Source organism: Geotrypetes seraphini, chromosome 7 (genome assembly GCF_902459505.1).
Source record: "Geotrypetes seraphini chromosome 7, aGeoSer1.1, whole genome shotgun sequence".
NCBI classification, from domain to species: domain Eukaryota; kingdom Metazoa; phylum Chordata; class Amphibia; order Gymnophiona; family Dermophiidae; genus Geotrypetes; species Geotrypetes seraphini.
This window is the reverse complement of record NC_047090.1, coordinates 143,324,072-143,347,533: the sequence shown is the minus strand read 5'-3', so window position 1 is coordinate 143,347,533 and position 23,462 is coordinate 143,324,072. Positions and strand designations below refer to the sequence as shown.

The 23,462-nt window shown below is 42.3% G+C and overlaps 1 protein-coding gene across 5 annotated transcripts in view; it reads right to left on the bottom strand.

Annotated features, from left to right (window-relative positions):
- The window catches only part of KIAA0586 (KIAA0586 ortholog), a 397,462-nt gene that overhangs the window by 218,968 nt on the left and 155,032 nt on the right, over positions 1–23,462 (bottom strand). For all 5 annotated transcript variants that reach the window (XM_033951201.1, XM_033951204.1, XM_033951205.1 and 2 more), the window contains 3 exons: positions 14,538–14,726; positions 4,867–5,054; positions 4,528–4,644 (listed from right to left, as the gene is read on the bottom strand). In XM_033951201.1, the coding sequence (XP_033807092.1) occupies positions 4,528–4,644; positions 4,867–5,054; positions 14,538–14,726 (494 nt within the window). The remainder of the gene's footprint in view (positions 1–4,527; positions 4,645–4,866; positions 5,055–14,537; positions 14,727–23,462) is intronic.

Sequence of the window (23,462 nt, the reverse complement as noted above, 5' to 3'; positions counted from 1 at the left end):
AAGCGTGGGACAGGCACATGGGATCTCTTAAGGAGAGGAGAACATAGTGGATGCTGCAGATGGGCAGGCCGGGTGGCCATTTGGCCTTTATCTGCCATCATGTTTCTATGTTTCTATGAAGCTGACAAGTTGAATGTCATCTATGATTTACAAAAAAGTGAAAATCATTGTTCCAGTTATACAATGATTTTTTTTCCCCAATTCTTTATTCATTTTTTTTAAACTTACAATAAGTGTGTAACAGCATTTATAACAATTTAAACTCAAATATAACACTTAATATTCTGTTAAACTCCATATCGGAATTTATCCCCACCTCCCCCCTAATCAATTACATTCTTTAAAATCAAGAAAACCTACCATAAATTATGTTCCTATATACCATATTTAATGCTCAAATCAAAAAATCCTTCTCCCCCTCCCCCCATCCCGGATGTGCATTTTTAAGGGGAAAAATAAAATTCAATCATTACAATATTTTGTTAATGGCTCCCAAATCTCCTGAAGTTTTCTAAAATTCCCCTGCTGTAAGGCTATTGTCCTTTCCATTTTATAAATGTGACAAATAGAGAAATAAAAGAAAGAAACGAAAAGGTGAATAAATCACGACAAGAAAATAACGCGCGAGTGGGAAGGCGAGAAAAATTTGAAAAAATTTTCCAACAGCAGTTGGAATATGCGTCTTCTTAGCTCCGCGGAAACTAAGAAACTGGGGACCGCGTGCCTCCGTCGGGCGGGAAGGCACTCGCGCGTGCGCGGTGCAGCCTGCTAGAACTTTCCAAGTTCTTAGAGTGCAATCACTCTAAAATTGTCCGTACCGGGGCTCCGTCGGTGCCGTCACCCATCAGTCAAGAATATGCTGCCTGCTTGTCCTGGGATAAACTGTAATTAAGTCTCTTCCAGTTCTTCCAATTACTCGTAATCTGTTGAATGGCAACCCCTGTTATAATAAGTAGAAGCCTGTTATTCTTAGATGATATTTGGCTCTTAGCCCTCAATGACATGCCAAACAGTACAGTATCATAGGATAATGCCACTGGATTTTCCAACATACAATTTATTTGACCCATATTGATTTCCAAAAAGCAAGAATCAAAGGACAGTAGAATAACAAATGATCTAATGTCCCAGCTTCGAGATGACAGTGCCAGCATCTATTTGACTTAGAGCTATCTAACTTCTGCAGACGAACCGGGGTCCAAAATGCTCTATGTAACAGAAAAAAACAGGTTTGTCTCATAGATGCAGACACTGTACATCTCATCCTCCAAGACCAAATTCGTGGCCATTTATACATATATTTATACAATGATTTTGTTAAAGGTGAGAGAAGTGATCCTTGTGAAACTCCTCATAAAAAAAAACCCTCTTAGAAGATTTTGATTCCAACAGACTGATTGTATACGGTGACAGAAGTAACCACAAAACCATTTCAATACCACTTATTTAATACCAATGTCTTCAAGATATTGCATTAATTTTGGATGAGATATTTACTGAAGGTAGCAGTAAAATCTAACTGTAACCACAAGGCATCATAGCCTTCGTCTTCCTTCACCAGTATCTCATCTACAACCTCAAATATTAAAGATTCAGTACTATGATGACAGTGATATCCAGACTGTGTTACCAACGGCTCTGACATGTGTTTTCATTTACTAAGGACACAGATGTTTAAGTGTAACGCATTCACAATATCTGATCATTAAAAACAAAAAATGTTGAGGTGGGCTCCCCCGCTCCCCCCACCCGATGACCCCCCAGAAAAATAAAGGTAGGAGAGAGGCCAACTTCCTCCTGCCACTGCAACCCACCCCCAGCCAAGACCCCCCTGAACTGACCCTTCCCTTCCCCTTCCTCGCTTTACAAAAAGTCGGCAAGGGGGATGCTCCCCACCCCCGAACCTCTACATTAAGATGACAGCAGGAGGGATGCCCAGTCCCTCCTGCTCGCAGGCCCACCACTCCAAAATGGCAGGCCTTCCCAGCACATCCTGAGATGCACAGGGAAGGGTCTAAGGACTGTCAAGTTTTTTCAGATCGGTATAAGCGATCCGATTACGGCAAGCAATGTTAGGCAATCAATCGGATGACTCATTTTAATATTAATGACCTCATTTTAATAGCAATGAGGTTGTTTGCATGCCAGAATTGGAGAACGTACACCCACACAGAAAACTACGCGATGAGCCATTTTGAAAATTGGATCGGCAAATTCTATCGGTCACTAAACCAGTCAAAATAGTTTAGCAATTAGTACACCATCGAAGAGTTTTGTACATCCAGCCCTCAGTCAGTAAAGTTCAACAACTAACTGCCAGATATATATTCAGGGTTCTTTTTATCTCTTTGTCTTTCCTCATATGAGAAGAGTTTCATCCCCATTATCATTTTGGTCACTCTTCTTTGAATTCTTTCTAATTCTGCTATACCTTTTTTGATATATGGTGACCAGAAATGAATCAAACAGAAAAGGGAAAGAGGAGTTTTGCCTCAATATGTAACAACCAAACAAAGAAAAGAGGCAAGCGAGATGTCAAAATCCACCAAACAGGTACTTTATTGTAATAGAAAGTCACAAAATCTTAAAAGGTCCCGACTAGGATCCCAGTTTCAGCATTCATGGATGCATTCCTCAGGGGACAAATAGCACTAAACAAAACAAAATGAAGGACAACTTTAAAACGAATAAACACAAAAACAGTAAAGCAAAGAGAAAAAAACTATATAAATAAATGCATGATAAACCATATCTGAAGTGCATTAAATCTTAGGAAACATGGAATCTAAAACAAACAACATTAAAATATATGCAAGATAAAAAATGTATCACATAAAAAAGGTGCTAAGCAAATATAAATAAGCAACCATTTTTTGATTAGCGATCTGGTCGAGCTTAATGCACATTTAATACTGACCCCTGAGGAAGCCAAGATATTTGGTGAAATGGGTCTCGTCAGACCAAAACAGAACCTGACTAGCACACAGATACATGAGATTTTTGCTGATCGTTTAGAATGCTTGACTCTATTTGAAAATTGAATAATATTGAGCATAGAAAAAGAAAAATTAAAATATAAAAAAAATACATATTAGATAGTCAATCAGCCTGAGAGGTTTTTGGACCAATGAAAGACAACCTGTCCCTGCATTTTACTATGTTGTAAGTTCATACTTGTCAACTAGCGCAGGCATCCGAGGTCCTTTTCCTCTCTTTGTTCCACACGAGTTATGTACTTGAAACCTGTCTGTTTATTGTCTTGTGCCTGTCAGAGAAGATTAATGAACTCTGGGATAAATGCCTGAGAGGGCAACTTTCCTTGCCCCTTAGAGTGGAGCAAATGCCTTTTCTTGGGCTGAGAAGCATCTACACCCTTATAGCGAGCAGGGCTGCTGTCCTGGGGCTCCAGAAGGTTTTTCATTCCCCCCAACAGGACCATCTGCCATTCTCCAGTCCTAGAGGTCTATGGAGGGGCTAAGTTCAAAGCTATCACCCCCTCCATCCCATGCCAAGCAGCACTTGGCACAAGGGCGCTTTTCAGCCACCCATCCAGGACAAATAAGACATGATTATAGGGGTATTAGGGTCTGAGGACGCCATCCTTACCAATTTTGAGGCAAAACAAGGTGCTTTAAATAAGTTTAAGAACTTAGAAAAAAACTGGGAAATCCAAGATGGCCACCACGTAGAATTTTGGCACAAAAAATGGCTTCAAAACACTTCAGGGCTAACCAAAACATAAAAAATAAGATTTTAGAGGGAGAGGAGACCAAAGACCTAACTGCAGGAACCATCAAAACACAGTTTTTCAGACCCCCCCTAAAATTTTCCCCATAGCCTGTACTCATAGACCATGTGCTGGGGAAATGGTGCTCCTTTAAAGTGTAGCTAGATCTAGAGGGATTCTCTACCTCATGCCACCAGTCAGCTGCCACACCGAGATTTTCAGACTGCCAGTTGGACTTGTACTCCCTCAGGCCGTGATGGACACAGAAATGAGGAAGAGGAGGCGAAACTGCAGCCAGCACCCCGAGCGCCCTGAGGAACGCTATTGATGCCTAACAGCCTGCACTCAAGCTCCTGACCGAATTAAGGAAGCAAGTAAGTGCTGAGGGCCTGGAACCCTGAGCTCCACAAATCTTCAGCAGGCTGGTTGAACAGATCCCCGAAGGATATACCAGCCAGCTGCAGACTAAAGTCTGTTCCTCTCCAAGCAGTCCCTGGAGCCGTGTAAAAACCGCAACAACCAAAATAAAAAGCCGAATACCACAAAATAATAAAGAAATAAAGGGAGCAAACCAGAACAGCATCTTCATGCTTGCCTGCAGAAGGAAGAACTGAAGGGGGCAGCAGAGACCAGGGAGAAGGAGGAGGAACCGAATAGCTGTGATTGATATCTTCTGCAGTTTGCTCATGAGCATGCATGAACAACCTTATGGTTCAGCATACCAACCCTATTGCACCAGAAATAATATTAACTTTTAACTTATCATTAACATCTTCTAAAGTAAAATTTCTGGTTCATACCTGTATGACAGTCTCTGTTGAAGGAGGAGGAGGAGGTGAATTTACTGGGCTTTGAGATCTCTCATTCAGACTTGCGCTCTCACTTACAACACTGTCAATATCCACATTTGGCAGCACCTATAGAGAAATGTCAGATACTGAAATGCCCTGATTATTCTTCCCTATACAATTCTGCATACCCATTCCAACAAATTACATCCATCTTTAGAAACTGCAAACATAGTGTGAACACTAAGAAGCAATGCACTGGTTTATTATATTGCTAATCCATTCTTTCTCTATGGGAAGTTGCATTATTCTACTTAATTGTATACCACTTTGTTTGTTTTTGCTTCATACCTGTACAGTGAGTTTTGGAGGATCCTTTTTCTCAGACTTCATCTCAATGACAGCCACATTGGGTTTGTTTACTGTTGGCTGTGGTTTGGGAGCAGATGGTGGGATGGAAGTGGTGACTGTGATCGGCTGTGGTCTAGTTAAAAGCACAGCAGCTGGTTGTGGTGCAGCTCCATCAAATCGTGATCTCCCTAACATTAACAGCAAGAAGAAAAACATATTCCAATAAGCTACAATTGTGATGGCCCCTTGCCACTGTTTTCCCCACAAAATAAAACTAATATCCATAGTTTTCCAACTTCCTAGCTTTTAATCACGAGAATATTTCATCACTGGTCATCATATCAAGATAAGTCACAGTATATAAGGGGGTGTTGAAAAGTTCTCAGCCCAACCAAGAAGGGACTGACATTAAACCATGAAACTTACAAGTTATTTCACATATTCACCCCTAAGTTCAACACACTTGGCACATGTCTGAAGTTTCTGTAACCCTTCCATAAAATACTCTGGTGTCTGGTCATTGAAATACTGTTCCACTGCTGCAATCACCAAATCACTTGAAAATTATCGCCTCAAATCCTTTTTTAGGTTTGGAAACTGAACCAGTACCGTTGGCTCATAAGCCAGTACAATCGGTGTTGCAGGGTGTCGAGGAGTGGGTAACCTCGATGAGGAAGCACGCCCTGAAGGAGACATAACCTGTACATTAGAAGATTGGTGATGGTGTCAACGCATCGAGGGACTCGATACTGAAGATACTTGTGATGCTGGATGTGAAGAGGATGGCTTCTTAGCAGGTTTACCTGATGCAGGAAGGAAGTCTGACATCAAGGAAGGCGTCGATGCCAGTACCGTCGGTACCGAAGGCATCGATTTGTTGCTGGAGGCCATGGCTGGTCCAAACAGCTTCTCTTGCTGGATGCATCGAGCTTTAAGAGAGCATTTTTGTAAGGTAGACCAGAAGATACAAGTGTCTACTCAGTGCTCTGGCGTTCAAGTACTTGAAAGGTACTAACGTAGAACAAAATCTTTTCCAGAGAAAGGAAAATGGTAAAAACCAGGAGGGCATAATTTGAGGCTAAGGGGTGGGAGACTCAAGAGCAATGTAAGGAAATTCTTCTTTATAGGTGGATGTCTGGAATGCGCTCCCGAGAGAGGTGGTGGAGAGGAAAATGATGACAGAGTTCAAAAAAGCGAGAGATAAGAACATAAGAATTGCCGCTGCTGGGTCAGACCAGTGATCCATCGTGCCCAGCAGTCTGCTCACACAGCAGCCCTTAGGTCAACGACCAGTGCCCTAATTGAGTCTAGCTTTACCTGCGTACGTTCAGCAGGAACTTGTCTAACCTTGTCTTGAATTCCTCTGGAAGAGCGTTTCAGATTTCTACCACTCTCTGGGTGAAGAAGAACTTCCTTAAGTTTGTATGGAATCTATCCCCTTTTAACTTTAGAGAGTGCCCTCTCGTTCTCTCCACCTTGGAGAGGGTGAACAATCTCTTTTTCTCTACTAAGTCTATTCCCTTCATTATCTTGAATGTTTCGATCATGTCCCCTTTCAGTCTCGTCTTTACAAGGAAGAAGAGGACCAGTTTCTCTAGCCTCTTGCTGTATGGCAACTTCTCCCGTCCCTTAATCATTTTTGTCACTCTTCTCTGGACCCTTTCGAGTAGTACTATGTCCTTTTTCATGTACGGTGACCAGTGTTGGACGCAGTATTCCAGGTGGGGGCACACCATGGCCTGGTACAGCAGCATGATAACCTTCTCCAATCTGTTTGTGATATCCTTCTTAATCATTCCTAGCATTCTGTTTGCCTTTATCGCTGCAGCCACACATTGCACAGACGGCTTCATTGACTTGTCTTCACTCCCAAGTCTCTTTCCTGGGGGATCTCTCTGAGTACTGCATCGGACATCCTGTATTCGTGTATAAGATTTTTGTTACGACATGCATCACCTTGCATTTATCCACATTGAACTTAATCTACCATTTCGCGGCCCATTCCTCAAGCATGTTTATGTCTCGTTGTAGGCCTTCTTTGTCCTCACTACTCTGAATAACTCTGTATCATCCGCAAATTTAATCGCCTCGCTCGTTGTACCAATTTCCAGGTTGTTTATAAATATGTTGAAGAGCACAGGCTCGAGCACCAAACCTTGCAGCACTCCACTCATGATGCTTTTCCAGAGGATCTAGAATCAGAAAATAATAGTAAATATTGAAGAACTAAGGCAAGTACTGGGCAGACTTGCATGGTCTGTGTCTGTATATGGTCATTTGGTTGAGGATGGGCTGGGGAGGGCTTCAATGGTTGGGATGGTGTAGATGGGCTGGAGTGAGCTTTGATGGAGACTACAGTAGTTGGAACCTAAGCACAGTACCAGGCAGATCTTTAAATTCTTGCCCAGAAATAGCTAAGAAGAAGAAATAAAAAATTTTAATTGAATAAGGTTGGGCAGACTGGATGGACCATTCGGGTCTTTATCTGCCGTCATCTACTATGTTACTATGTTGTGCGGGTCAGTGATGGAGATAGGCCACTGGCAATGAGTGCACTTTTTGAACCCACTAGAAGGCCTCAACATTAGAGGAAAAATCTCAGCGGAAAGGTCAAAAAACATAATGGTTGCAATACGAGAGCGAAATGTAATTGGAAGAAAAGACCTGAAGGCCAAACTCAGGAAAAAAAATAATTTTTTTTTTTTTAAAGAAACAGAAACATAGAAAAAAAGTTAATTATAAAATAAAAGAAACAAACCAAAAAGGCCAACTAAGTTGACTGGGAAGGCAATTCAACTGGATAGAGTCCAAAACCAACTTCTTTGCTCCGCAGAAAATGAAGAACTGAGGAACTGCAAGCTAATGTCGAGCTGAAGGCACTCACGCATGCACAGTGTGGGCAGCCTCGAAGCATCTTAAGAACTTTAAAATGATAGTACACTTTTGGCACTGTCCATACCGGGCTCCGTGGATGGTATCACCCTGAAGTGAGAATATGCTGCCTGCTTGTCCAAGGATAACCTCAAGTACCTTCTGTGATCTGGAAAAATGGGAATATAGAGGTAGGCCTCTGTCAAATCCAGAGAAGCCAGAAACTCACCTGGCACGACAGAGGCAATCACCTACCTCACCATTTCCATTTGAAACCGAAGAACCTTAAGGATTGCATTGATTGCCTCAAGATCCAAAATTGGTCTCCAGTCTTCAGAGCCTCTCTTTGGCACGATGAAGTATATTGAGTATCTGCCAGAGCCTGAGTAGGCTCTGGAACAGGTTCAATGGCTGTATAGACAGCAATCTTTCTATAGTAGCTCTGACCCTTGCTTCTTTGACTCCAACCTGCCGCAATCGATTTCAATATAGACAGATCTTTCACAGGGATAAACCTCATTGGCATAAAACCCTCCTCTCCACCGATTCAATTCTCTACTAGAGTCATTAATGTCCCATTTAATCAATTAAACTTAATCTTCTCACTACTTCACTTATCAAGTACATGACAATATACATCCTGCACTGTGTGCTTTTAAATTACTCATCTGTTTGCTCTTTCACAAAACTTATAACAAAAGTCCTCTTATCCATTTATCTTAGTAAGAATATAAGGATAGCCTTATTGGGTCAGACCAATGGTCCATATAGCCCAGTACCCGCCTTTAGGAATGCCAATCCAAGTCACAAGTACCTGGCAAAAACCCAATTAGTACCAGCATTCCATGCCACTGATCCAGGGCAAGCAATGGCTTCCCTCATGTCTGTCTCAACAGTGGACTATGGACTTTTCCTCCAGAAACTTGTCCAAACCTTTTTTAAAATCAGCTACATTAACTGCTCTTACCACATCCTCTGGCAATGTGTTCCAGAGCTTAACTATTTGAGTAAAAAATATTAACTTCATTGAGTGTCCCCTAGTCATTGTAAATCTTGATGCAGTAAAAAAATCGATCCACTTGTACCCATTCTACACCACTCAGGATTTTGTAGACTTCAGTCATATCTCCCCTCAACCATCTCTTTTCCAAAATGAATAGCCCTAACCTTTTTAGTTCCATCCCCTTTATCATCTTGGTCGCTCTTCTTTGAACCTTTTCTAGTGCTGCTATATCTTTTTAGAGATAATGAGTCCAGAACTAAACACAATACTCAAGGTGATGTTGCACCACTGAGCGATACAGAGGCATTATAACATTCTTAGTCTTGTTTACCATCCCTTTTCTAATAATTCCTTGCATCTTGTTTGTTTTTTTGACCGCCTCCGCACATTGGGCAGAAGGTTTCAGTGTATTTTCCATGATGACATACAGATATTTTTCTTGAGCACTGACCCTTAAGGTGAACCCTAGTATCCAGTAACTATGATTTGGATTATTCTTCCCAATGTGCATCACTTTACATTTGTCCACATTAAATTTCATCTGCCATCTGGACACCCATATCAGGACTGGATGCCTTCTGAAGGGAGTATCATGTGCAGTTGTATAACAATATCCCTCTAAGTGCTTTCCAGATGAAGTAGCAGAGCATTTATTTTATTTTTATTTTTTTTTCATTCTTTATTCATTTTATAATTCACAAGTGTACAGTAAATATCAAACAATTAGAATACAATATCACTTGAAAATCTACCATATCAAACAATAAAAAGATATATCCCCCACCCCCTCCCACTTCCATATACAACAAAAAATATACCACATGAATATATCTTATCATTCATATATATTATTAATAGAAATCCAACCCCCCCCCCCCGATCCACATGTAAGAATTAAAATTGGGAAAAGTGTAAATTATTCATTAGAATAATTTTAAAATGGCCCCCTCACATCCTTAAATTTATTATAGTAACCTTTTTGAACTGCCAACGCTCTTTCCATTTTTAGCAGAGCATTAGATAGCCTAGCACAGTGAGAACAGAGGTGATGTGTCAAATTGAATGAGCCCAGTTTTGCCCTGACGCAGCTTCAGCGAAACGTTGGCTGGCCATTATTAGCTAAGGCTAGGTTATCCAACAAGTATTAATGTCCTGCTGCTTCATCTGGAAAGCATTTAGAGCAGTGTCCTGCAAAAGTTTCCATGCCCTAAGGTGCCACAGCCGGAAGGCTTCTGGAAGTAAGCGGACGTTGACGTCCACGCATGCACGGAGGCCCTCCGGCTGCGACCCTGAACCTGTCACTTCACCGGTAGGGGATCCTGGAGGAGGAGAAGTGTGCGGAGAGGAGGAGAGACACCAGCAAGGAGGAGAGTTGTCGGTACATGCTGACTGCTGCAAGAGGCACATCCTATAAGCAGTCAGCCTCTCCTCCTTGCCAGCATCTCACGGTACACCTGGAATCTGCCACGGAACACAGTTTGTGATATACTGACTTATAGGAATATCGTTATACAAGCATACATGATACTCTCTTCGGAAGACATCCAGTCCTGATAAAGAAGAGTCTTCATGCTAAGACAAGTGGATAAAAGGATTTTTGTTATAAGTTTTGTAAAAGAGCAAACGGATGAGTAACTGTCATGTAGTTGAACATGATAAACGAAGAAGTGAGAAGATTAAGTCTAATTGATTAAATGGAACATTAATAACTATATAGTAGAGGACTGAATCGGTGGAGAACACATTTTTATGCCAATGAGGTTTCTCTCTGTGAAAGATCTGTCTGCACTGAAATTGACTGTGGCAGGTTCGAGTCTGAAGCTTTTCCTCCTCTTCTTAAGAATTATCTCTTGGACCCCTGTTCGTTTACAAAAATTGGATTGCTCTAAGTCTAATAGATGTTGGCATTGTCATCTTGAGGCTGGAACCCTAGATCATTTATTATTTTATTGTCCTCTTATTAATAATTTTTGGAAATTGATCTGGGGACAAATAAATTGTATGTTAGAGAATCATGTGGCCCTGTCATATGACACCGTTTTGTTTGGGATGTCTATGAGGGCCAAAAGTCAAATCTCCTCGAATAATAATAAGCTGTTAATGATTTTAACAGGAGTTGCCATCCAACAAATAACATACAATTGGAAAGACTACAGGGGGTTGAATTACTGTTTCTGGTGGAGTTTGGTGTGTCATGTGTATGAAATGGAAAAAACATTGGCGATTAAGAGAGGATATTATAAGAAATTTAAAGATGTGTGGGGACCATTAATTGATTACTATAATAAATAAATTAATTTATCCCCATTTAGTATGTATAGGGTGGGAGGGTGGATGGGTGGGTTTTATGACATTAGGATGAGTAGTTACAAAAATATTTGGAAAGGGAGGGAGGGGAGGTAATTTATGGTATAAGATGATTATAAAGTTTCAAGTGAAGAATGTATAGTATGACTTGATTTATTGTACACTTGTTTGTATAATGTAAAAAGGAATAAAGATATTTTAAAAAAAAAGAATTATCTCTATAGAATTTTTAAATAAAATTTTCTAAAAATATATAAAAATCCACAGTAAGGTTTAATTTCAAGCCTCTTTTTGACAAAGACACTGTTACATTTACAAGAGTTTTTTTGAGTAGTGATTATTGTTTACTCTTGGCTTGTGGTTTATTTTTTTTTATTCACATGGTCCTTTGGTACCTCCCAGTGATCCGTGAGTATCTGCACTATGACCAGATGGTCAGGAAAACAGGAAGACTGCAACTTTGTTCTACTCATAAAGGAGCACTGTGCTGTCAAAGATCAAGAAGTCTCTAATTTCAACTCCCTGAAGGGACTCCGAAATGATCCCTATCAGCGCTGCAGATTTAAAAAGTCTCTGTACAGTTGGGTCCTCACCAAGTTCTGGAACGTCCCCTGGCTCCATGTCCTGCAGATCTATAACAGCAGCCATATCCTCAAATGTGGACATGTTTGTTAGAGAAAGTACAGGTATAAGATCATCATCTCGGTCATCTGATTCATCATCAGAGGGATTGTCCCCCGCCTATGCATGGCTCTGGTGAAGGGGAACTGCGCTCTTGGGGGCAACCCCCAGCGCCCACAGGGCCGCCACGCGAGGTGGATTTTGTGAATTTTTGTTTGCCAAATAAGCTTGAAACAACATATTAATAAATTCCAAGGGAAAGCATTGCTCCTGGGGGGCAGATGTCCCTTCCAACCCTTGTTTTGAGCTCTTGGAGCTTTTCTAGGGTTTTGACACCGAATCACAGCTGCGTTTCAACAGAAACACAGCTGCGCTGCGCTACACCTCATCCCCAATTTGGACTTTTTGGATGGTACACGGATGGTCTGAATACCAAAAGACTCTGAAGGGGCAGAGGAGGATAAAGTCAACACTACCTCCCCCTCACACGCTGCGTGGCACGTGGAACACGACTGCTCGCCCAATAGCCATCCGCCACAAACAGGACATGAATCTGAATTATCCTTCCCTGAGGAGTCCATTCTATTTTCTTTGAAAAACAAAGTCTGAGGCAGATAAAAACTTTTAAATTCAAAGTGGGAAATCCAAGATGGCCACTGTGAGAGAGATTTTTGCACTAAAAACAGCCGGGAAACTCACAACAAAATGCAAAACATAGCAATTTTGGGATTTTTGAGGTGGGTGACCTAAGGTAGAGAATGACACGGTGGCGGTTACCCGCGGCTAGCCGCGTTTAGCCGCGGGTAACCCGCCAAAACGGGGAAGAAAAAATAGTGGCCTCTGCGGGACGGGGACAAGGCCATTCACTGCCCAGTGGAGCGGTGAATGGACTTGTCCACGCAGTGAGGCAATCAAGATCGCGCGGTCCCCGCCATCTCCCTCCCTCCACCTCACCTTTGAATTGGAAGAGCACCGCCGGTTGAATTTCTGCCGGTCTGCGCGAAGAAAAAAAAAAAAAAAAGCCTCTCCTTTTCTCCTGCTCTTATCGCCATGCTACAGCTACTAAAGCCGACAGGAAGTCTATCCGAAGTCAATTCTAACGTCGGAGAGGACGTTCTGGGCCAGCCAATTGCTGCCTGGCTGGCCCAGAACGTCCTCTCCGACCTCAGAATTGAGTCGGAAAGAAGACTTCAGGCTTTAGCAGCTGCAGCATGGCGGTAAGAGAAGGGGAAAAGGACGGAGGCTTTTTTTTTGTATCACTGCCTGCCTGCGCTCATGTTCCAGATCCTCCTGCATTTTTAGTGTGCACAATTGACCTGATTTGAGCTATAGGTGAACATGGGGGACACGTCATTGAAAGGGAGGACAAGTTAATTGATTTATTTTATGTTCGTTTTTTACTACAGGGCAGAGGCACTGAAACAGATTCTCAGTGCAGTAGTAGTAGTGGCAGAACTCTCTTCTGTCTTCATGGTGTTTCACAGTACTGAGGATTATATGGATGCTGCGGGGATGGTGACGGGGCGGTGAATGGGATGGCAGTGGCGGTGACGAGGCGGTGAAAGGGATGGCGGTGATGGGGCGGTGCAGAGGATGGTGGGCCGGGGACAGTGCAGTGACGGGGACAGATTTTTTTCCCCGTGTCATTCTCTAACCTAAGGCTAAGCACTAAAACTCCCAAAACTTAATTCTGGAGACCCTCCCATAATTGATCTCACAAGCTGGCTGTCTTTTTACTCACTGTGCATGCCACGAACTGAGAATACAGGTTGTCAAGGTGGATGCACTGCAGAGCAACCAACCCCCTGGAAGCAGACTTTGCCCTTAAAGTCTGTGATCTCCTGCAACCAGAGCTGTCTCCCATGGGGAACCTCTGCAGCACAAAAGTATGAAGAAATACTGACTTTAGAGAAAAAAGAAACATAAGCAGACTGTCTCACTTGTAGGAAGACAATTGGAAGTTGGAGGGCAGTCTAAAGGTAAGAGAGGAGGAGCAAAAAGCTATGCTAATGAGGTTTCCTAGAAAGGATCTCACGAGATGGGATGTATAACCTGTTCAGGAGTTCAGGAAAAGAGTGGGGTTGTGCAAGAAGTGGAAATTATTTCTTCAGCTAGCATCTAAAAAGACTGGGGGTAATTGTTTCTTTTTAAAATTTGTCTCTGTTTGTCTTTTCCATGCTCAGCTTAGTTAAGGTTTTTATTAACTATAGTGACATCTAATTGTATGCAAACAGTAAGCCCATTTATAGCTGCTGAACTGCATTACTTCAATTGTGATGCAACAGCCATTGGGTTTTGGTGCTGTTTCATATGGTATTGCTAGTTTCTCCTCAACCACACCACCATTACTCACATTGCAAAAGGTAAGCTGATATAATATTGCTCCCATCCTAAAAATAGCAGAACTAAGAACAACATAAAAGAAAGAAGATATTGTGCACAGAAATGGGAAAGATCTGAAAACTATAATTAGTATTGCTGCTGTCATTTCAATAGTCTTGACAAGATAAGGAAATTAGAAAGTCATGGGATAGGAGATAATGTCCTTTTATGGATTAAGAACTGGTTGAAAGACAGAAAGTGGTTTTAAATGGTCAATATTCTCAATGGAGAAGGGTAAATAGTGGCGTTCCCCAGGGTTCTTTGCTGGGACCGCTGCTTTTTAACATATTTATCAATGATTTAGAGATAGGAATAACTACAGTAGTGAGATAATTAAATTTGATGATGATACAAAGTTGTTTTAAGTTGTTAAATCAGAAACAAGATACTGGGCTTGATGGACCTTCGGTCTGTTCTAGTATGGCAGTTCTTATGTCCTTAAGTTCTTATCTGAATTATCAGGAATGTTTTTGGTCTTTATTCTTACCTAATGGTATAGCCATAGGAATCAAATGCCCTTCCAGCAGGCCCGACATGGAGGATTTGTTCGGGCTGAATAGATAGTGCGGATCCTGTTCAAATGGTGCTGAAAGGGGATACGATCTTGGAGGGCTACTTCCCATCATCTGCTGGGAGAAAGAACCTGTCTGTGTTCTTGCAGATTTCACCTTCACACCTAGAAAAATTGCAATTAATACCAAAATTACAGAACAATACATAAGTAACATGCTGCATAGACAATACTAATAAATGTTTATGCAATTAAAACACTCAGGCTGTACTGATGGACAGTATATCAAATACAACATAAACTTGGACTTAGTTGATCTGTAATTAACACAGTTGTAGGACAAAAGAAAAGCACCTTCAGTTCATCAGTCATGATGTAAGATAGAGCTTTTGCTAAGATTAGGTATGTTTAGATATAAAGAGATTAGGTTCTTAACTTGCTAATATCTTTTCCAGTAAATAGGTGTGTCATTCTGGACAAGTGGGGTAATCTCCCCATGGCCACTAAGGATTCTTTCTATAACCCTCCCACTTCACTGAGAGCTCTACTACCATCTACAGTTAGTCCCCAAGCAAGCAAGAGCTCTTCTGTAATCAGTAGGGATATGGGAAAACTGCTTAAACCAAATAACATAAGAACTATGAACAATCAAGCAAAGGAATAAACATGTCAACAGAAGCATCAAAGGAGCTCAAATAGTACCCCAGAATACACCAATAATAAATTACTCTTCATGGCCCATAGGGCTGACTGGCTTCCAAGTACCAGACTTGCAGAAGAACATTCTTAATGAGACAGTAGGCAGGCACAGGAAAGAAAAAAGACAGGGCGGAGGTCCAGAATGATACACCTAACTAATGGAAAATATATCAGCAAGGTAAAAACCTAATCTCTTTTTACAGTACAATAAGTGTGTCATTCTGGACAAGTGGAACATACAAAAGCAGTCCCAGGAATCTAGGGCAGGATGACTGTGTTGGCATATAGCACGGAGGACCCAAAGGCAGTGTCCTCCTTTACCACTACATCCACTCTGTAAAACTTAGCAAATGTATATAAAGTGCACTAAGTCACAGCCCTACAAATCTCTGCTGGAGATACTGCCCTAGCTTCAGCCCAACACGAAGCTACACTTCTGTTCGAATGCACCTTTACAGAAACAGAGGACTGTTTCCCACAAACAATATATGCTGACAAAATGGCCCTTCAAATCCACCTGGAAATCGTGGCCTGATGCACCTCGCTTAACTGGATTAGTCAGCACAAAAAATGATCAGAGAGCCTAAACTCATTGGTGACCTCCAGATATCAAAGTAGTACTCTTCTCATATCCAACTTCTTCAAATTCCGGTCCTGTTTCTTGGAACCTGTGGACTGGAACGCTGGCAATCGCTGATTGACATTAAATGCTGAAACCATGATCAGCAAGAAGGAAGGAATGATGTGCAAAGAGACACCAGTGTCAGAGATTTAAAGGAAAGGCTCCCTACAAGAAAGAACCTGGAGTTCCGAGACCCATCTCACCGAAGTCACAGCCACCAGAAAAACTGTCTTGAGCATCAAATTCAGCAGACACCTCGTTCAGCAGCTTGAACAGAGCATGGCTGAGACCCCATAGAAACACATTAAGATCCCACAAAGGGAACGGGGCTTCGACCAGGAGGTCTGATGTGCAGTGTACCCTTCAAAAATCTAGCTATGCCTAGATGAGACACGAGCGCAAATATGCAGTCTCGAGCCCTGAAACAAGAGAGACCGGCAACTTGGACCCAAAGGGACGTCATCATAAATTCCTTGTCAAGGCCGGCTTGGAGGAAAGCCAACACCGCAAAAAATGGAGCTGAAAACGGCTCCACCTTTTCCTGGGCACACCATTGCTGGAAAGTCGAAAGGGTGACTATGATAAAATGAGGAAAATGGTTAAAAAGAAGCTAAAAGGATCAGTTGCAAAGGTTAGGACTGCAAGCCAGGCATGGATATTATTTAAAAATACCATCGTGGAAGCCTAGACCAGATATATTCCACTTATCAGCAAAGGTGGAAAGAAGAGGAAATGAGAGCCAGCGTGGTTAAAAGGTGAAGTGAAAGAGGCTATTAGAGCCAAAAAACATCCTTTAAAGAATAGAAAAAGGATCCGAATGAAAAAAATAAAAAGAAACACAAGCACTGGCAATTTAGATGCAAAGCATTGATAAAGACAGCTAAGAAAGAATATGAAGAGAACTTGCAAAAGAGGCAAAAACTCATAGCAATTTTTTTAGGTACATCAGAAGCAGAAAACCTACGAGGGAATCTGTGGGACCGTTGGATGATTAAGGAGCAAAAGGGGCGCTCATGGAGGATATGGCGATAGTGGAAAGAATGAATGAATTCTTTGCTTTGGTCTTTACGGATGAAGATGTAAGAGATCTACCTGAACCGGAAATAGTTTTCAAGGGTGATGATGTGAAGGAACTGAAAGAAATCTCAGTGAATCTGAAAGATGTACTAAGCCAAATCAACAGCTAAAAAGTTATAAATCGCCAGGACCGGATGGTATACATCTCAGGGTACTAAAATAACTCAAATATGAAATTGCTGACCTGCTGTTAGTGATCTGTAACCTGTCACTAAAATCGTCTGTAGTACCTGAAGATTGGAGAGTGGCCAATGTTACGCCGATTTTTAAAAAGGGCTCCAGGGGAGATCCAGGAAATTACAGACCGATAAGCCTCACTTAAGTGCCAGGCAAAATGGTAGAAATAATTATAAAAAATAAAATTGTGGAACATAGACAAACATGATTTAATGAGAAAGAGTCAGCATGTGTTCAGCTGAGGCATATCTTGCCTCACAAATTTGCTTGACTTCTTTGAAGGTGTGAATAAAAATGTGCATAAAGGTGAGCCGGTTGATATAGTGTATCTAGATTTTCAGAAAGCTTTTGAAAAAGTTCCTCATGAGAGGCTCCTAAGAAAATTAAAGTGTCATGGGATAGGTAGCAAAGTTCAGTTGTGGATTAGGAATTGGTTATCGGATAGAAAACAGAGGGTAGGGTTAAATGGTCATTTTTCCTCAATGGAGGAGAGTAAACAGTGGAATGCCCTAGGGGTCTGTACTGGAACTGGTGCTATTTAACTTATTTATAAATGATCTGGAAATTGGAACTACGAGTGAGGTTATTAAATTTGCAGATGACACTAAACTGTTCAAAGTTGTTAAAACACATGCAGATTGTTAAAAATTGCAGGTGGAACTTAGGAAATTGGAAGACTGGGCATCCAAATGGCAGATGAAATTTAATGTGGACAAATGCAAAGTGATGCACATTGGGAAGAATAACCTGAATCACAGTTACCGGATGTTAGGGTCCACCTTGGGGATTAGCGCCCAAGAAAAGGATCTGGGTATCATCGTAGACAATATGATGAAACCTTCCGCCCAATGTGTGGTGGAGGCCAAAAAAGCAAACAGGATGCTAGGAATTATTAAAAAAAAGGGGTGGTTAACAAGACTAAGAATGTTATAATGCCCCTGCATTGCTCCATGGTGTGACCTCATCTGGTGTACTGCATTCAATTCTGGTCTCCTTATCTCAAGAAAGATATAGTGGTGCTAGAATAGGTTCAAAGAAGAGCGACCAAGATGGTAAAGGGGATGGAACTCCTCTCGTATGCGGAAAGACTAAAATGGTTGAAAAAGAGACAGCGGAGGGGAGATATGATTGAAATCTACAAAATCCTGAGTGGAGTAGAATGGGTACAAGTGGATCGATTTTTCACTCTGTCAAAAATTACAAAGACTAGGGGACACTTGAAGTTACAGGGAGATACTTTTAAAATTAATAAGAGGAAATTTTTTTCACTCAGAGAATAGTTAAGCTCTGGAACGCTTTGCCAGAGGATGTGGTAAGATAGCGTAGCTGGTTTTAAGAAAGGTTTGGACAAGTTCCTGAAGGAAAAGTCCATAGTCTGTTATTGAGAAAGATATGGGAGAAGCCACTGCTTGCCCTGTATCAGTAACATGGAATATTGCTACTCCTTGGGTTTTGGTCAGGTACTAGTGACCTGGATTGGCCACTGTGAGAACGGGCTACTGGGCTTGATGGACCATTGGTCTGACCCAGTAAGGCTATTCTTACGTTCACACCTTAGCACAGGCCAATACTATTGTTGCCTTTTTAAACTTGAGAAGAGTTGTAATGACCACTTCTGAGTACCCCTTACATGCTAACACTTTGCACTGAAGAGCCATGCAGTAAAGCACACTGGACCTTGAAAAAGAAGATCCATATGCACCCAAAACCTGAGGCCAGAACCCATCCGAAGACATACCAGATCCACATACCATGGTCTGCGTGGCTAGTTTAGAGCTACGAGAACGACCTTTTCCCGATGACTTGCAATCCACTGAAGGATTCGGCCAATCATGGGCCACAGGGGAAAGACATACAAAAGCATACTCTGTGGCCAAGGCTGGACAAAGCATCCAGGCCCACACTTCTGGGCTCGTATCTTCAGCTGAAAGATAGGTTTGCCTTTCTGTTCTTTGCTGTAGCCATGAGGTCGAATTGCGATTGACCCCATCAGCGAATAATGGCTTGGAATGCTGCTTCTGACAGCATCCACTCACCCAGATCCAAAGTCTTACTGAGGAAATTGGCTTGGACATTGCCACTCCTGCTATGTGCGCCTCCAAGAACACATGCAGATGAAATTCTGCCCAGGTAAAGAGCAAATGGATCTCCAGACACAAATGGGCACTTGGTGTCCCCTGGTGAGAAGACCTGAACTGCCTAGCCTTCCAGAATCTTCTGTAGCTTCACCAGAGCCAACTGAATGGCTCAGAGTTCCAGTCGGTTGATTGACCATTTCCTCTGAGTGGGCAACCAATGTCCCTGAATGAGTTAACAGTTGTAATGAGCTCCCTAGCCAAGGAGACTGGCATCCATCATCACGACCAACTAAGAAGATATCCAAAGGGGTATGCCCTTGGTAAGAGACTGAGGGCTGAGCCACAAATCCTTGCTGACTCTGGCCTCGATGTCCAAGGCAAAGACTTCTGTAATAAGTCTGTCTGAGGAAACCAATGTGTGAGTAATGCATATTGAAGAGGACGCATGTGGGCTCTCACCCAAGGCATGACATCTATTGTGGCCACCTTGAAGATAGTCACATGCTGAAGGAGCTGGCTTGGTCAAGAGGCTCATTATCTGAGAGCAAAGCTTCTATCTGCATGCCTCTGGAATACAGACATGGCCTACAGCCATGTCAAACAAAACATTCAGGTACTCCAGGGATTGTGTTGGAGACATGACTATTTTGGTAATTCACAATCAAATCCAGATCCTCTAGGACTTTAATCACCTGATCTGACCTGAAGGTGTGTTGACCCTCGGGCAACAAGGGGAACCAAATCAGCCAGTTTTCCAGGTAGGGATACGCTTGCAGTTCCATATTTCAAAGGTGGGCTACCACTACCACCATCACTTTGGTGAACGTGTGGGGAGCTGTAGCCAGGTCAAAGGGCAGAGCCGAGAACTGACAATGCTAATCTAGGATATGAAACCTTAAGAATTTTCTGTGGTCTGGGAAAATGGGAATATGCAAGTAGGCCTCTGTCAGATCTAGAGAGGCCAGAAACTTTCCTGGAGTCACCACCGCTATGACAGATTGAACCATCTCCATGTGAAAAAGGGAGACTCTGAGCGCTGCATTTACATGATGTCCAGAATGGGTCTCCAATCTTCGGAGCTTTTCTTAGGCACGATGTATATGGAATATCTGCCTGATCCAGAGTCTTTGGGCGGCACCAGCTCTATGGCCTAAATGTCGAGCAACCTTCTCACAGTGGTTGCACTAGGATCGCATTCTACAGGCGCCCCATGGGAGAATCCACAAACCAGTCTGTTAGGGCCCAGGCGAATTCCAGCTTGTAGCTGCTCTTGATGATGTCCAGAAGCCAGCGGTCAGATGAAATCTGAACCCAGACCCGTAGAAAGTCCGAAAGTTGGCCTATTCTGAAAAGAGCCACCTCCGACCTAGCGCCATTGCAACTTCTTGACATAGGGGATGGGGTGTTGATGGTTGCATCTGGATCCTGAAAAATGCTGCCTGTAATTCTGGGAGAATCTCTGGGAACTGGAGCTGGAATACTGCTGATATCTCCTGTAGACACAAAAAGTAGAGTGACCTGAGCTTCTAGAGGTTCTGGGCCTGCTGTCAGGCAGTGTTGGGTCGAAGATCCACCACACAAGACATAAGATCATTCAGACTCTTTCTGAATAACAACTGCCCCTTAAAAGGGAGCCTGTTGAGAGTAGCTTTAGAGGTGGAATCTCCAGCCCACTGTCTGCATGCAGAGATTGAATGAGCTGCTTTGCTCATAAATAATGTCATAGAGAGTATCTGCCATATAATCCACTCCAGATAAAAGGAGCTGAGATACGGGCTCCTTGCCCTCATGCTCTAGAGCAGGGGTGTCCAACCTGCGGCCCCATGAAGCATTTTGTGCGGCCCCAGTCGAAGGTGATGCAGTGTTTTCCTCTGATGGCCCCGGATGTTTACTATCTTGCCGGCTCCCTCCTCTGTCTTGCTGCAGTGTTTGCGCGGCCCCAGAAAAACTTTTTTCAACTAATGCGGCCAGGGAAGCCAAAAGGTTGGACACCCCAGCTCTAGAGTATGTAGTCTGCAAAGAAAGGCATGTGTCAAAGAATGCCACTGAGGTTGCTTTAACTCCCAAAGTCAATGCCTCGAAAATCCTCCTGAGAATACCATCCATGCAGCAATCCTGCATATCCTTGAACACTACATCGCCCTCACTAGGAAGTGAGGTGCACTCGGTAATCTGCACAACCAAAGAATCCACTTTAGGGTCATTCCATGTCAAGTGATCAGATTCTTGGAAAGTGCCCTGCATGACCATCACGGATTTTGATGAAACTTCATATGCAGAGTCCACCATGTCTCAAACGAACTTTGGTAAAGTTTTAGTTTCGCCTGTGGAATATTTGTGGAGATATAGCCATTTATTTGACCCCATACCACAATGAAATACAGTACGACAATGACATTCTGACAACTTTGAGACACAATATCTCACGAGCTATGTTTCCAAAAAAACTGAAACTTAGCTACCCTGCACAACCTTTGGAGCTCTATTCAGTGCTACCAATAATAATTTTTGTCAAGCACTGAGTGAATGGCTGAATTACAGTAAACTTGGCCGAAAAAATTAGTGCTCCAAAAAAAGTCAAAGTTTGACATTACTTAGCTCCCACAATAATTGAGTAATAAATGCGAAATTTGGCGCATAATGTCTCAGTACAACGTTGTTTTCAAAAGTACAATTTCAACCTCCAAGCTCTTTCCATTAGTTTACAAATAAAGTGTAAATTTGCTAATTTGTGTAAAAAGGCCAAAAATAGGGTATTTTCAGCCTGCTTTTACAGAAAAATACCTTTTAGAAACTCTTTCAAATCAGTCTTATTAGAAAGAGCATATTTCAAACCCCCTAGAAAAGTGGACTTCATTTTTCAACGCAGGTTAACAATGCCCGAAAAAGGGGGACAAAGTTGGGAGATGTCACCATGGCAACGGCCTACGTTTCAACTTACAACTTACAGTATGGGGTCAAACAAATGGCTATATCTCCACGAATATTCCACAGGCGAAACTAAAACTTTACCAAAGTTCGTTTGATACATGTGGGACTTTGTGCATAAAGTTTTATCAAAATCCGTGATGGTCATGCAGGGAGCCCTTGATCACTTGACATGGAATAACCCTTTAAGCTGGATAAAAAGTTGCTGGCACTCCTGTACCATAGGATACAACCAAGACATGGCTCTCACAACCTTGAGGGTCCCCTCAGGAGAATCCCACTGCTCAATGACCAAGACATCAATGTTAGAATGCCAGGGAAAAGTAGAAGCTTGAACCCTCACTCCATTCATAAGGGAGAAGGAAGTAGATGGAGCTGGCTGAGAGTCTAAGTTCAGCTCATGCAAGGACTCAAATGAGATCCTGCAGAGCCGTGGACTTAAAGAAACGCAGGACCATGGGATCATCCCCAGGATCTAAAGCCAAAACACGATCCAAAGTGCCAGAGTGCTGGCCTACGTCCTCTGATATAGGAGGTGCATCTTGAGACTTATTTGTGTTCCCATCAAAGGGATCACCCAAGCCCTGATCAGTAGTAGACTGTGAGGCAAATACACCCAGAGGGCCAAGCCCTCACATGCAGTGTCAGAAGCACAGCCTGCTTTGTCTTTGAAGGACAGCTTTCCTGAAAGGTTTTCCACATTAAATCAACAAATTCAGGAGTAAAGCCGTACTAGGTCACCCTAGGTCACCCAAGGATGACTCCAATTTGCTTCTTTTGGGATCTGCAACTGCTGTGTTCTTTTGTGCAGGATGGTCACCATTCCAAGGTCTAGAAAAGAAAAATGCCCAAACCATCAGGCTAGCTTTCCTTTCTTCAACCCGACAGCACAAGAATATTATGAAATGTCTACATAGTATTTGATTTATGAAGGATTTTCTCTCAGACACAAAAAGAAAGAAAATAGTTGATAAATTTAAGCTAGCTTTAGTTTATTCTATGACATTTGTGTGCATGTTCTTAGATGTTCTGCTCTTATCCTACAGCCAGTGGCCAGTAATATTTCAGAACTCTGGAATCTGCAGCCTGCTTGGGTATACTCTTATGCATTCAGGTAACAGCCTGCAAGTTATTGACAACTGATATAGCCAGCATCTACACTAGAAGGACTGCAAGTTATAGCATCCATTTGGACAAAATACAGAACTAATAAAAGCTGCAGTTCTGTGCTCAGGGAACCAGAGCTTCTGCTAGTGTCTCATTTTACAGGAAGCAGAGAGAATGTGGTTGAATTCCTACAAGCATAAGGAGCTGCATCAA